At 42.3% G+C, this 15,329-nt stretch overlaps 1 protein-coding gene across 4 annotated transcripts in view; it reads right to left on the minus strand.

Annotated features, from left to right (window-relative positions):
* The window catches only part of trak1a (trafficking protein, kinesin binding 1a), a 56,789-nt gene that overhangs the window by 18,088 nt on the left and 23,372 nt on the right, over positions 1-15,329 (minus strand). For 3 of the 4 annotated variants that reach the window (XM_063199700.1, XM_063199697.1, XM_063199698.1), the window contains exons 3-6: positions 8,805-8,881; positions 7,354-7,470; positions 5,747-5,847; positions 1,577-1,685 (exon numbers count right to left, since the gene is read on the minus strand). In XM_063199700.1, coding sequence (XP_063055770.1) covers positions 1,577-1,685; positions 5,747-5,847; positions 7,354-7,470; positions 8,805-8,855 — 378 coding nt within the window. In that variant the 5' untranslated portion in view covers positions 8,856-8,881. Of the gene's footprint in view, positions 1-1,576; positions 1,686-5,746; positions 5,848-7,353; positions 7,471-8,804; positions 8,882-12,438; positions 13,597-15,329 lie in introns of those variants that run through there. The other variant, XM_063199699.1, reaches the window with a different exon arrangement.

The following is a 15,329-nucleotide window of genomic DNA, read 5'->3' on the forward strand; positions in this document are numbered from 1 at the left end:
TCCGATGAAGTTGGGACGTTTGGTAAACAGTGAATAAAATCAAAATGCTATCATTTTCAAAACATTCAATCTATTCATTAGATGGAGAATAGTGAAAAGACAACATATTAAGTGTTAAAACCGAGAAAAAATATTGTTTTGGGGGACATATGTACTCATTTCTAATTTGATAAATCCAACACATCTCAAAAGAGTTGGGACGGGGATCAGTGAAATTTAGTAAACATCCAAATAAGATAAAACAACAAAGAAGAACATTTCAAAATGAATTGTACTGACGGACAATATAGGTGTCCAGGTATAAGATCATCACAGAGAGGCTGAGTCACTCAGAATTAAAGATGCAAAGGGAATAATTACCATAGTTATTACATACATTTTTGAATTCCCTTTGATTTACCACGATTGAGTGTATATAAGACATATTTTTGTTAATAAAATCATTGTATAGGTTCATGACATCATGAAATATATATTGGCTGTAGTCTCACTCTAATTCCTGGAGTGCTAGAGCTATTGAAAATTGACCATATTAAGAATGCTTAATGCATGAAAATGACACAGGGGTTTAACATTCTCCTAAGCACCTGAGCTCATTTGAAATAGACCCAGAAGACATGGGAAACTGTCCTTTGCTTACAGAAGTCAGCAGAAGTTGTAGAAGTCCATTCTTTTTGACAATAATAGAGCATTGCACATCCTGTGCTACAGTGAAAATGTACCATCCAACTTGTGTTAGTGCTAGCTTCAAAAGTCAGCCTCCATGATGGCATGCGGATGCAGTAGTGCATTGGTTAAGATGTTCTCACTCATCTGTAGAGTTAAATACAGTGCTGAATGGTATAAATGGGTTTTAAACAGCATGAAAAGCCACTCATGCATTATATTTTGAAGGGAGATCTTCGATTACTGCCACATAGTAAGGTCAAATTGCATTCTCTACTATGTTTTAACAGTTTGGCTCCATCATAAGGACCAGCATGTGATAAAATGGTGGGTTTTTGGTCAAGACCTGTCACACTGTAAGCACTACAGAAAGGAAAACATTGCAAAACATGACAAGGAATACACCCACCATTTAAGCTGGTGAAATCATGTCCAAGATAGGAATTAACACTGTTTTTTATATAAAATCATCTCATCGGTTAATGTATTTAACTGTTAAGTGTTGTCTTTTGTTTTGTTTTTAGTCTTCCTCGACATTTGCTGCCATTTATTGTCCCCGTCCCAACTCTTTTGAGACGTGTTGGATTTCTCAAATTAGAAATGAGTACATATGTCCCCCAAAACAATATTGTTTCTCGGTTTTAACACTTAATATGTTGTCTTTTCACTATTCTCCATCTAATGAATAGATTGAGTGTTTTGAAAATGATAGCATTTTGATTTTATTCACTGTTTACCAAACGTCCCAACTTCATCGGAGTTGGGGTTAGTAATAAGCCCCCCAACAATACAAAAAAATGTAATCTGAATATTGCAATCTGGGTAGGCCTACATATAATCACTTACTCCCCAACACTGAGTGCAATATAAATGCATAGTAATATAAAGTAATTCAAGATGGCCGCCTCACCTCGGAGCGCAGCACGATGTTCTCCTCCTCCAGCTCCTTCAGCTTCTTCTGCAGTGAGTCCAGAGGGAAGCTGTTGGGGAGCGATGCCGTCGACTCATTACGCCGGATACTGCACGCACACACACGGACAAACACACACACACGTTACTTTTTACATTTGAAAACATTATGACAGAGTTGAGTTGACTTCCTACTGCAACGTACTTGCAGTTACTTGTCCACGTGAGTAAAATTTGCTGACTATAGACACTAGGCTCACAGAGAGTTACTCAAGAGTTACTTTAGGGCCAAGTGCATTTGAAAATAATTCATACAACATGATTGCCACGACACTGATGTCAACTCGTTATGTTTTGTGTGATACTGGCCACACACATAAAGAGACAAGACAAGGTATTTTTATAGGACAGTGCAGAGAGTGCACTTGAAAACAACTCACAAAATAGTGTCCCTGTCCGTACAATTTCCAGACTATAGATTGGAGGGCAGCAAGGCTGTCAATTTGTTACGGCCATAGACTGCATACAAAGAGGTTATTCTGGATACCGCCCAGCAGAAGCAAAAATCCAGTGCCACATATACCAAATGACCTGGTTGAAATGACCTGTTTTTTTAATCTGTCCAATTGCCCTAATTGGACAGGTAAAAACAGGTCATGTGGAATATGTGGCACTGGATTGCAGCTTTTGAATTCAGTGCAGGCCACCCATACCAGACAGACAGACAGAGTTGCACAATGGCGGGATTATAGCAACAAATCACGGTCGGGCTAAGCAGCTAAAACAAAATGACAAATGATGCACTCATTCATGCACATACATGGTCACTATTGGGAAAAGTGCATTTGAAAGAAGTTCGTGTGGCAGGGTTCTCACTGCGCTGCAAGTCACTATTCCCTGCAAGTCACTATTCCCTGCAAGAACAATTCCCACATTCGACTCTTCCTGATTCTTCCTAACAGAATTTCCTGGACAAGTATTCCGTGCCATATACAATTCTACACTACACTGTGCAACATAGCACTTGGGTTCTGGGCCAAAATGCAGTAGCTTTAAATATTTTAAAACGCATACTACTACATCTATAGGACTTGGGCTTGTTTTTCACAATAAAACGATAGTGGGCAGGACACGACAATGAAACAAATGTTATTGTAATTTCACAAAAGTAGTGAAGATATGCTGCCTTTTCCATGCATATATATACACGCTGGATCCCGCTCTGGAGAAAAGAATGAACATGAACCTGAAACACTCTCCTGGGCCACAGCAGACTGGCTGTGATCGCAACACATGCATTATTCATGCAGACCAGTAGCCCCGTGATATCTTATAGCGAGAATCAATGTTTTACCACTGCTGAAATGAGACCTGCTCCTGCAGGCTATACCAAGCAAGTGCCAGTACTATAGTCCTGTCTGCATAGAGTCATTCATTTGAGGAGGAAGGACTTTTTGTGATGCTTTAAAATAACAAGGAATGGGGGGCGCTGTGGCGCAGCGCGCTAAGCCCCCCCCACATTCAGGCTTGCATGCCCATGGGGACCCCGGTTCGAGTCCGGCCGGGGTCATTTCCCAGCCCTATCCCATATCTCTCTCCAGCTCATTTCCTCTCTCCTCTCACACAATACTGTCATAATAAAGGCCCAAAAAGCCCCCAAAACATACTTTAAAAAAAATAAAAAATAACAAGGAATGTTCAGGAAGAACCACCACTTCATGATATACTACGCAGTGTTGGGAGTAACTCGTAACAAAAGTAACTAATTACTGTAATGCATTACCATTTTGAGTAACGCAGTAATGTAACTGATTACAGCGGAAAAAATCGGTAATATGTCCTCGTTACAATGCAAGTAACTTGCACATTACAACGCATTTTTTTCACCTAAATTTTGTGTGGGTATTTTGTTTTCTTTATACAATGTTAGCGGATCACCGTGAGATCAGCTATTGCCTACGATAGCCTACGTCCGCGCAGAGATTTTAAAGTTTCACGCAGAACATTGCTTCCTCTTTCACGCTTCGTCTCTCGAAATGGCAGGCTGACAAAGGATGACCGATCCAGAAGATCCAGCTTGCTCGTTTTCAAGATGGGTATATGCCCACTACTTTGACTCCATTGAAAATAAGGACGCCAAGAACATTTAAGTTAAATGCACACTGTACTTGAAACCCAAACCGCTTTCCACGTCGAAAAACAGTAGCCTACAAACAATTTGACGATTTGAAGAGGTGCCGCACCACCAAATTAGTCAGGAAAGGAGGGGATGCATCCCATTCGCACGAGACAGGGACACGGCAGGGTAGGCTATCCGACAGGGGGGATGAGTATGTTGCACCCCCCTCACTTTTGTTCAACTAAACATCACTAAAATTGAAATAAATCAATTTGAAATAAAATATTATAGGCCTCTTGGCTCATATTAATGCTTATTATATTTCATTGTAGCTTCAGCTGTACTTATCAAGCCTCAACTCCACTATCGTCCTTGGCATTGTTCAACAACGTTTCTGACAAAATCTGGTGCATGTGGGGGGTTGGGGGGTCGGACATTAAAAAAAAGAAATTGAAAAAAAATTGTAAATAATAAAAAAATTCCGACCGGACGATGACCAAACCTGACAACCAACCGGAACCAAACTTTTATTTTTCTTAGGCCTTATTGTATGTGGGTAAGACGCAATTCCTGAAAATGTTTGTTTTCAGTCTGCAGGCTTCCAAAACGACTTGTGGATGGCAGGTGAAAGTCATGCCACCTCATAGATTTGCACTGTAGATTGCCAAATCCTTATTTCCAGTCATTTTGGCTAAAGTAACTAAAAGTAATGCAAAAGTAGTGTAATGCCTTACTTTAAAAAAAGTAATGTTGTAATGTAAGGCATTACTTTTAAATGACAGTAACATGTAATAAGTAGTGCATTACAGTTTTTGAGTAACTTTCCCAACAGTGATACTATGCTCACTAAATAAAGCAGGGTTGTCAAGCACAAGACCCAGCCGGGGGCCAGATGCAGCCCGCCAGTTGCTTCAATATGCTCCCAGAGTTGTAGAGAAAACAAAACTAACAATATCTAAATGAAGTCAATCTCTAGCCCATTACAATGGTGCAGCCGGTGTTTCAAGTTTTCAATACTCCAGCCATTAGAGCCATTCCCAGCCAGTGCTCATGATACCTGCTGAAATCCACCTCAAGATGATTGACTGGCAATGTGCTTCCGCATCTGATCAGATTGACTGTATGTGACCCCTGAACTGAAATGCGTTTGACAGCCCTGAAATATAGGATGGTAAAATGTAGACATTGTACTCTCTCTTAGCATCCGATTTATTGTACTCCATATGGCAATAATCAGTCAGGGATGGTAAAGTCACTTTCATTGAAACCCTAAATTACAATAAAATCACACTTGTGCGGTCAGAAAGAAACCGGTGTAAAACAACACAAATGTTTGAATGCATATTGTTATGCCAGTAGAGCACAGTGCAGTACAGTAGTGCCAAGCCAGGAAGTTGAATGTTCAAATGTTTTTGTATTTGCTGGAATTGAAGACAAAGGTACCCTTGTGGACATGTAAGTAGGCCAATTCATATTTGTAGTAATAATAATGAAACCAAATCTCAGTTCTCATCAGTTGAATGACCAGCTGTAACCTGCGTCTCCTGTTGTAGTGTGCGTCAGGATGCTGAGGGTGGAAGTGAGAGTCCCTGCCATTGCCAATTGTTTTTAGCATTGCATAGCCAACAGTGATGCATTGCATCTGTGCAGATGACAATGTCATGGTGAAAGGACCAGCATCAAGAGCACAGCCACAAATAATGCACAGCAGAGTTCTAACTTTCATTTCGTCTTTCTGACGTCAGGATTGACACCTCTGATAATAGCTGAACAAACAGATGGGACGCTTGGGCCTCCATTAACTCTTGGTCATGGGGTAGCTTAGCAGTCCCAAAGTGGCTGAGCGTGAAAGCCGGAGGGGCAAAGGACGGTAACGTGGTCTCGCAGAATTCTGTGAATCCCACGGAAGTGCTTTCTCTATGTTCACACAGTCTTATGTTCTCAAGTCACTTTTCTAATCATAGACTTTAGGCCGAGTCTGTGAAGCTGTCACAGGTTTTGAGTACAAGGGGCTATGAGGGGCAGGCATTACAGACAGACAGAGTCACTCACGGGGTGGAGGTGGCCGATTCTCCTTCGCTCTCCTCGGCCGCGCTGGTGTAGAACTGGAGCAGTTCATCCTTCATGGAGAGGTCGTGACGCAGTTGCGACACCTGCAAACAAACAAACACACACACCACATTCAGGCATGGCTTGGGCTTCCACCTTCAACAAGAGCAGCAGCTTGCTAGGGGGGGGCAGTGGAGTCAAATTAAGTACAGTTTACACAGTGCTATTCAACTTTAAATGAGACAGAGCAAATTACCAAAGACTGGCTTAATTTCATAACTTGAATGAATGAATTAATGCACTTTACTGCTCAGTAAGGCATAAAAGGCATTATTACTAGGGGGGACAAGTCAATATCTACACCGTGTTCCAAATTATTATGCAAATGACATTTTTCACTGATTTTCCCTAAACAGTCAAGATAAATGACAGTCATCATACTTTTCAAGTCATCAACCATTACAGTTATTGGAGTAAACAAGAAGACCACTGAGGGAAATCAGTGTAAAATGTAATTTGCATAATAATTTGGAACACTGTGTATGAAGGTCATATTACTGAATTTGACCAGAGAAATGTCTCCATACAAACCATTCATTCATTCAGTAAAGGCATGCAAGGTGAAGAGAAGAAAATCAGAGAGAAACATTATAATAGCAGAATGGCATGATCATGTCATTTGAAAAAAAATGACACCTGTTATAAAACAAACTTTTGTTATTTCATCTAATGCCAGGGACATGCTTGCTGTATGACTTCAATTTCAGAGACAGCCGCATGCAACTGAGTGCACACTTGCAAAAGAACCATCAGAGCGCTACGCACAATACTGGAGGTATTATGTAGGGCAGGGCTATTCAAATGGTGGCTGATTGCCTGATGAAGACCTGAAGGTCGAAACGTTGCTCGATTAAATCATAAATAGACAAGCAGTGTCGCGGACTTCTCTTTTCACTTGGTTCTATTCAAATGGTGGCCCTGGGGCCAGATGCAGCCCTTGGACAGCAAGGTTCTGGCCACCCACAAGCCCCTTCAAATACAGAATCGTTTTTTTGGAATTTATACATAAAAGTATGGGCTCCCTTATCATGCTGAAAAGGGACACGGGACGTTAAAATGCAGGAAATAACATCTAAGAATGCTAAATTTTCTGGGGGAGGACCCCCAGACCCTCCACTTCAATGAAGTCTCCCATATTTTTTTCATTGACAGTCGGCAACCATAATACATACGTATAGTTCGGCCCCTTTACTGGGAGGAATTTGAAAAAATGGCCCTCATTGAAATATAATTGAATACCCCTGATGTAGGGGAAGATAGCCCACAGAGCTCTCTTTAATATCTTCTATCATTTCTATCACTCTACTGCGACCTCAGCATGGAAAGTTCTGAAGATCGCCTCTCACGGTTCTGTCAATATTGCCCTATAAAAGCACGCACCTGCGTACCTTGTGTCTGGTGATGTACCTCGAACAAAACTACCATAAAATACGGATGCCGATGCATTTGTGTACATGCACACATATCTTGCAGCAAGCATGTCCCCAGCCTTAGGTAAAGAAAGCAAAAGGGTTAACGTGAGGTGAATGAAATCAGAGCTCTTCTCCTACCTCCTCCCGTATGTGCTCCACCTGCTCCTCAAGGAACTCATTTCGTTCACTGAGTGTTTTGTTTTTCTTCAGCAGTGACTGGCCGATACGGGCCGCAAGCTCCAGGTCACGCTCTTTCTGCAGGGGAGAGAGAATCATATCAAAGAATCATCCAATACAGTAAGATATCCCAAGCCCCGCTTACCCAATGCAAAGGAGAGTGCTAAAGTTCAGTCTCGAGGGGCGTTGTCCCCTCAGCCGTCTACTCTTTCTGTGGCGTTTGGTGACTGCTTGCATAAGATGTGCGCTACCGCCATCTACAGCGATAAGGGAACTCCATTTATTCTCAACCTTAAGTCTCCTTACTCTAATAGGAGGATCTTTGATCACAGATGTCATGGTTCACCAAATACATACTATAGACTCCAGAGCAGCAAATGTATCAAGGAAATGTACAATTGCATGACCCACACAACTCAACGTTTTTTGCGGTGCTCATCATAGACATGTGTAGGCCTATATTTCCATCTCTTCACAGCCCCCCGTGGGGGTCCCTGCCCCTGGTTTGGGAACGACTGTAAGAGATACCAGCATTACACACACCACAGACGTTGGATGCCTTTTCAGTCACATGCATTTAATTTGCTATATATGCCACTCTACATAATAGAGTCATTCTGTCAAATCAACCAACAATCGGAAACACAACTCTTTCTGTAGGGAGAGGATCGCATGTGGTATGGAGTCAGCTAAGTATTGTAGAGATACTGGCAGTACACACAAGGTGGATTTCTTTCCAGGCACATGCATTTAGCTTGCTATATTCGAATGCATTATGTAAGTTCACAGCCCAACTGGAGTGACTCAGTGACCACTAAATTGGCAATCATATTTACTTTCTAGACAAGAAGCATAAAAACTTAGTTCCTACTCAGTCAAATGAATGACTGAAAGCATTTGAAGAATCCTCATCGAGAAATCAACACGGTTAAGATCAACAGACATGTTTGAGAGTGATTTGCATGTCGGCTCTTCCCGCTGTTACTGATATGCGGCTTCTGACTCTAAACCCAAAGGCACAGCTGACCGAAGCTGTATTTCACCAAGACGTCATGATGGCACACACATGTGAGAGAACAGCAACGTTCATGAGCGATGTATCAAAGCCTTAGTAAAACCTAAGCCTGCTGTATGCTAACTTATGAATACCCAAAGGTTTAGACCACAATACACGGTGTACACTACATTACAGACGTTGTCAACAACATTCCTCAAGCTGAAAAAATACCATCACATTAAAAAAAGGCCTGTTGGGCGTGTTATTAAAGATCATGATACGGCTCTTATTGAGACCCATCGCATGGTGCCCAGCCACTGGCACTGTGGTGTATATTTAGAGTGTGTGCTGAAAGGCTGCACCTGCTTGTCGTGCCCACACCTTTCACACTGTGCCTCTCTTTTGCTGTACTCACCTCTTCCAACAGACGAGTCACTGCATCAATATCATTGTACGTCTTAGTCATCTGGCCTACACGCTCAGCACAGAGAACTGCAGGAAAAAGAAGAACACAAGAGAGAAGAGAATTTATGTACAGATAGTCAAATTCACATATTATCTTAGGAATCGTAGATGAAGTGCTGTACGTAGCTAGGTAATAGCATATTTTTAGACTCATCCAATTCAGCAGATCTGAGACTGTTAATATACAGGACAGTTTAACAAACCTGAAACAAACATGCACGCAAGCACCAGTGCTCTCCCCCATCCTCCTCCATGACTGAGGTACCCTGAGCATGGTACCGTCCCACCGCACTGCTCCCCATGGGGCGCCACTGAGGGCTGCCCCCTTGCACGGGTGAGGCATAAAATGCAATTTCGTTGTGTGCAGTGTTCACTTGTGTGCTGTGGAGTGCTGTGTCACAATGACAATGGGAGTTGGAGTTTCCCAATGGGCTTTCACTTTCATTATGAAGAGTATTGTCGGCTACAGGCATTTGTAAACAGGTGTGTTTTTGTTGTCCGGCCCAACAAAGAACCTTGAGTTAGAACTCATGTAGTAATCTGGTACCACATCCAACCACCAGGAAATGACAAGAAAACATACATGTTGCTGTTGGAATTGCATAACAGGAACTCATTCAATTAACCATTCATCAAAACTTGAATGGATGTCACCATCAACACCAGTGCTGGCCTGGTTGGCCACAGTGGTGTTGATTCTCCTTCTGTACATCTAATGCATACAATTTGACTATCTGCACAATATCCTGGCTGAGTGCCAGTTCGAAGCAGTGCCAGACCAGTTTTTATTCTCAGAAGCGTGCCCATGTTTGGTAATTACTAGATGAATATGCTCCAAATAATACATGATAATAGCAAACAAAAAACTGTTAAAAACAACAAAGGGGTAGTTCCACATGCTCCTGTTTTGCCATCTAGAGCATCGAAGGGAGACTTGAGGGAAGACACTGGAGCAGCACAAATGTGATTAATTTCTTCTTTTGTTGAAAAGCAAACAAAACAAACAAAACAAAAAGGAATCAGACTAAAATCAAACTCATAGTCATTCATTTAGCGATACACTACTTAACACTCTCACTTGGCCAGGTTGAGTGTGTAAACATGAAGGTCAGCCTTATTTTTTTCTCCCATCTGTTCCTGGGAATAAGGTAGGGTGGCCTGAGTCACCAGGGACAAAGGGACTAGGCAACCATTAAACCAGACTCACTCAGCAGAGAGCCTGAGGTTATCAGAGGTGACGCCCATTTCCTGAAAGGTGCCAATCATCGAGAATGGCCACAATGTGAAGAAGAGAAGACAACCAGCCAGTGTCTTTACCTTTATCAGGTAAACTGAATGCAAAAGACTTATTTTCATGTGCGTCACTCGCCGCACTGGCGGTCAGGACAGCAGGCAGATACCAGAGGGTGTGACTAGCAGAAAAGGTCCTTTTGTTTTGCCATTTGTACTGACAAACTTCATACTGAAAATAGGGAACAATACAGTACTGTCTTGCAAGGTTTAGAGAGGAATTAAGTAAGTTAATACAGTAATGCAGATTTGCACTCCAGGAAAAGGAGCAAATAGAGCTTAATGACAAATGTATGTTTTGCAGATGTAATTTGTGCATGCATACAGAATCGGACGTATTAAAAGGCATAAGCTTCAAACAATTCTGTTTTGCAACTCTAAAACCCTCGATTTCATACTGATTTTTGCTATTGTAAAAAGAAAGCCTTGATCTCATACTGAAATGGTGGATTGCCTTGCAAGGTTTGAAAGAGGTGAAATGTGTTCATAAAGCAGAATTTGGCTACACAATAAGATATGCAGCCGTATGTTAATTCAACACTTAGAGAGTACTGTGGGACCAAACAAACTCCAGATGATGTTAAATTGACTCTTAGACTTAGTGTTCAAGGAACACTGTATTTTCTACAGTGTATACTCCAGGAAGAGGAAAAGATGTTGAAGAGTTTGTTGACATGCCACTTCAATGCCAGTTTTATCATTAACAGCTCTTATTCACTCGGCCGAGCTCTCTTATCAAATGGGCGCGGAGTTAATTACTTTAACAATCAAATGGCATTGGAATGGTGGCCCAGTTACAGTGAATGTCAGTTGTGTGAAGTTTGTGTACGTGACCAATTACTACCGTGACTTGAACAAAGCAAAGTCACTGTGTGCAACACACTCACTCCACTAATCAATACAATTAAAAGACAAGAGAAAGACAAAACAAACACACAGCCATGTCAACTCACCAGAGAGGTGCTAAACTGTGGCTGACCAAGCTCCCAAGGCAATAAGAGGAGAGGAGGATGTGGGAAGTGAATGCACAGTTCTTCTCTCTCATCCCTTATCCATGACTGGCTTGTCCCTGTACCAAATTCACCTCTGGATAACAAGTCTGCCTATAAAGCTACCTCCAAGACTGCTCTTGTACGGAGGGACATAATGTCTGAGGGGGTGGAAGAGAGAAGCATGGCTCGACTGAGAACGAGTTGTCTGCAGTGACACTTAAAACCAACAAATCCGACGAGTGTGAGGGAGCGGGGGAAAACAAGCCGGCCTTCCTTACTTTCACAGCGAGAGGGGTCCATATCAAACTACACCTCACATGGTCAAACACAATTCAGTTCCCATGGCATAGTGGTGCCTTCCGCCACCAAAATGAACACTCTTTGGGCCGTGACGTCCACCTCTTTTCGTGAAACTGGTTCTGCACATAATGGCATTAAGAAATGAGACACCCAAAACAAGCATTTTAGCTGGCGCTACCTGGATGACCTCAGACACCTGAAACATTTGGGCGGTTCTCAAATTAATGGGTGGTAGATGAGCAGGCCAGGAGGAAGGTTTCCCTCATTTATGCACAATGCTGTATGTTCACTGATCACAAATATTCCAGCTACCCACATAGTTATTATTTCTGCCAAGTAGGTTATGCTTTTTGCCAGAGTCTAACGTCAGAATCTGCATCTGAAAAGGTCATGAACATGTTGTTTTGGAAAATGTTACAGTATGATGGTATTGGCAGTGCAGAACATTAACATGGGACATAAACAGAGAGGGACAGGGGTACTTTACAGAACTTGGTTAATTTCAAAACTCCAGTGGCAGTGCTTGAGATCTGCACTTTCACTCAGTAAAGTTCTGATGGTATCAGCTCCAAGTTCTGCTCTCCTGCATTCCTTATTTTGCCTGTATACAAATGTGCGTCATGTCAACTCCATGCCAGTTGAATCACCAGTGAGCAATGTGCAGTATGTTATCCAAGGCAACACTGGCATCCAAGCAGTAGCCTACAGCTGACTAACTTATCAAGCTATGGAATCATAATGCAGTTGTGCCTGTCCTGAAGAAAAATGACAGAAAAGAAGAAGAAGAAGAAGAAAAAACACCCCAGTACCCTCATCCAAATCCATGAACAACCATTTAGCAATGTATAGTAAGTCAGCCAAGGTTAACACCACCATCTCAAGACCAGCTGAGAAACTTATCAAGCCATAAAATCATGAATGCTGTTGTCCCTGTCTGCCCTGCAAAGACTGAGAGAAGGAAATAAAAAACAATGAAGGAACAAAATAACAAGTTATCTGTACCCTCTTCCAAAGTGTAGAGATCCCCATCCTCATCCTTCTCCTCCTCCTCCTCCTCCACCTCCTCTTCCTCTCCCTCTTTGTCTTGGAGGACAGACACAGAGCTGTCCAGGGCATCAGAGGAGCTGTCAAACTCGTAGCTCTCCTCAGCAGCACCTTGTGGTGGTGACAGAGCCATGCTCCTGCTACGCCCTGGGTGCTAACGATGTCACCGGCCTCTGCTCTCGAAAATCCAGCGCCATGTTCCTCTTCCCCCCGTATGTGTCGTCCCTGCTTGCCTGACTGGCACTTGGCTGGCTACTAGATACGCCTTACCATCTCGGGCGAGGGTAAACTCAAACAAACCCTCCCAGCACACTCACTGGCACAGACCATAGCTGGCCATCGCAGGTAACACAAACAGAGGGGTGGGAAGAATTCACTGAGCTATTTAAAATCACTTTTTTTTCAAAAGAGGTACAAGTCTCCTTTCATAGAGATCATTTCTTAGCAGTGACAGAACTAATGTTGAAGAGTAGTATTTTAGGTAGCCGTTTGACATCCACATGAAACTTGATCTCCCCCGTGTTCAGTGTCAGGGTGGTAGCTTCCACTTGACGCTCCATGGCAACCTTAGCAGCCAGAGCTGCGTGTGGCGTAATGTGTGCACCTGTTGAGGGCGTGGCTAAGGAATGAGATGGCCACAGGTGATTCTGCTGGCACACATGTATGCAAAGCAATGGCAACACAGCACAGAGGCAACAACAGAGGAAGTGTTTCATGGTAACACAGTTCAGGCAACAACAGTAAGTGTTTTCATGGTGAAGATTACACAAGATACCAGGAGGACAATTCAGGCTACTGCCATTAGGAGGAAACAAAAGATACGGCTTGTCTTATTTTATAGGGTGAAATAGCCAATATACATCATGACAAAGCCCTATCTATTTTCAAACACTTGACCAAAGGTGGAAAATTCCATGCGATGACCCTGACAAATACAGTTTTATTTGTAAAATTTCATCATATTAGCCATCAAAGACACACATGTTCAAACTTAATAATCCCCATCAGCACTGTGCTGGAGTTAGTATGGTAAAAATGCATGTTAGTGCCTTCAGAATAATACTGACGCGACTCACAACCTTGGCAAATAATACAACATTACAATTTAGAGCACAGAAAGTCAATTCTTGCCTCAACAATGTTGCACAAAAATTTCTCTAACAATTTTGTGTTTAATTATACTTGAAAATGTGTCAGCACAAAGATTAAACTTTAACTCAAGCTCAAGCAGCCAAACATCACACAGGTTTTTTTGCATGAATACTTCCTACTGGGTTTCCCCATCCTTGTCCCGTTTCTAATGACTTTATTGTTCCCAAGCCGCGTCATTGTCCCTCTAAAGTCTCTGAATGTGTGACTGTGTGGCGCTAACTGAGAGCGCACATTCCTCCAAAAACACAAGACGAGAGTAAACAGCCAGAGAATAGGGCCCTCACATAATAGCCAAAGCCTCTATAGACCCCAGGGCCCTCGAACCCGCTGCCAATCCTTATTGTTCATGCCTCTTTTGTGAGAGTTAGTTAAAAATCAGGCCATTGTGTGCACATGCAGGCAGTTTATGTGGCATGCATGAGTGTGTGCTTGCTCATTTGTGTGTGTGTGTGTGTGTGTGTGTGTGTGTGTGTGTGTGTGTGTGTGTGTGTGTGTGTGTGTGTGTGTGTGTGTGTGTGTGTGTGTGTGTGTGTGTGTGTGTGTGTGTGTGTGTGTGTGTGTGTGTGTGTGTGTGTGTGTGTGTGTGTGTGTGTGTGTGCGCATGAGCGAGTGTGTCTGTGAGAGTGTTTGTGCGTCAAAATATCTGACAGATTAATACAGCATAAAGCTGTACTGCTGACACTTGAAGACTGAAGGTAAAAGAAAGATTAAAAACGTAGAAAGAGGGGGAAGATTCTCTGGAGCTTTTTGTGACTGAGCCAGTGAGTGAATGCTAGTGACTTCAGGGAACTGATCAGTATTCAACAGCTCCTCCAGGAATCCTGTGGTGCTGGCTGCCATCACAGACTGCAGACTCACACATGGGGTACACAGTATGAGACTATATACTTAGAATACACAATCCTCAAAATCACTGTGGATTTCCCAAAGGTAAACTTACGTAACAGAGCCATCCTGTAGAACCTTCAAATCAAATATGTAGATTTGAAGTAAAATCTAAAACAGCCACACACTTCAATTACATATTCCACCTACTTGGTCAGAGCAACTTTGTAAGTTGCAAGCAAGTGGAACCCCAAATGGAAGTACAGTAGCCTAACATTCTTTTGACAAAAATGACCAAGGTGAATGAGAATCTTCCCAAACATATTCGAGCTACAAACTACAAAAAGCCAACATGTCACCCAGTGTCATCCACAATCATGTCAGGGCTCTATCCTGTAAGACCCTGACACAGTCATACAGATGCAGTATGATGAAGCATCATTATGTTAGTGTTGCCACAAGTCCACAAATATAAAAATATATATATAATAATCACAAAAATGTTTGTTTAGGACCATGTCCTGGGCTTGGAAAAAGTTTGATCGAAGTGGTCTTTGGATGGGGACAGCTGAAGATGCAGAAACGGGAAGGATCCAAGAAATCTAACTTGATGTAAATGAGACAGCCTTGGACTTCTTGTTTCTGCATCTAACTGTAATATTTGGAATTGTTGGTGGTAATACTTAATTGATGTATACACACAGGAGTTATGTATGCATTCTTAAAATCCTTTATTACTTAAGGCTTGCTCACAACATTACGACACTTGAAGGTCGTTGAAGTGCACATTTGGGATCACTGTTACCTGCAATGCACAAACCCTTTCTCTAAGCATCTTTCAGCCATTTTTGAATTGCCATTTTCAGCTCATA

Source organism: Engraulis encrasicolus, chromosome 5 (assembly GCF_034702125.1).
Source record: "Engraulis encrasicolus isolate BLACKSEA-1 chromosome 5, IST_EnEncr_1.0, whole genome shotgun sequence".
Lineage (NCBI taxonomy): Eukaryota > Metazoa > Chordata > Actinopteri > Clupeiformes > Engraulidae > Engraulis > Engraulis encrasicolus.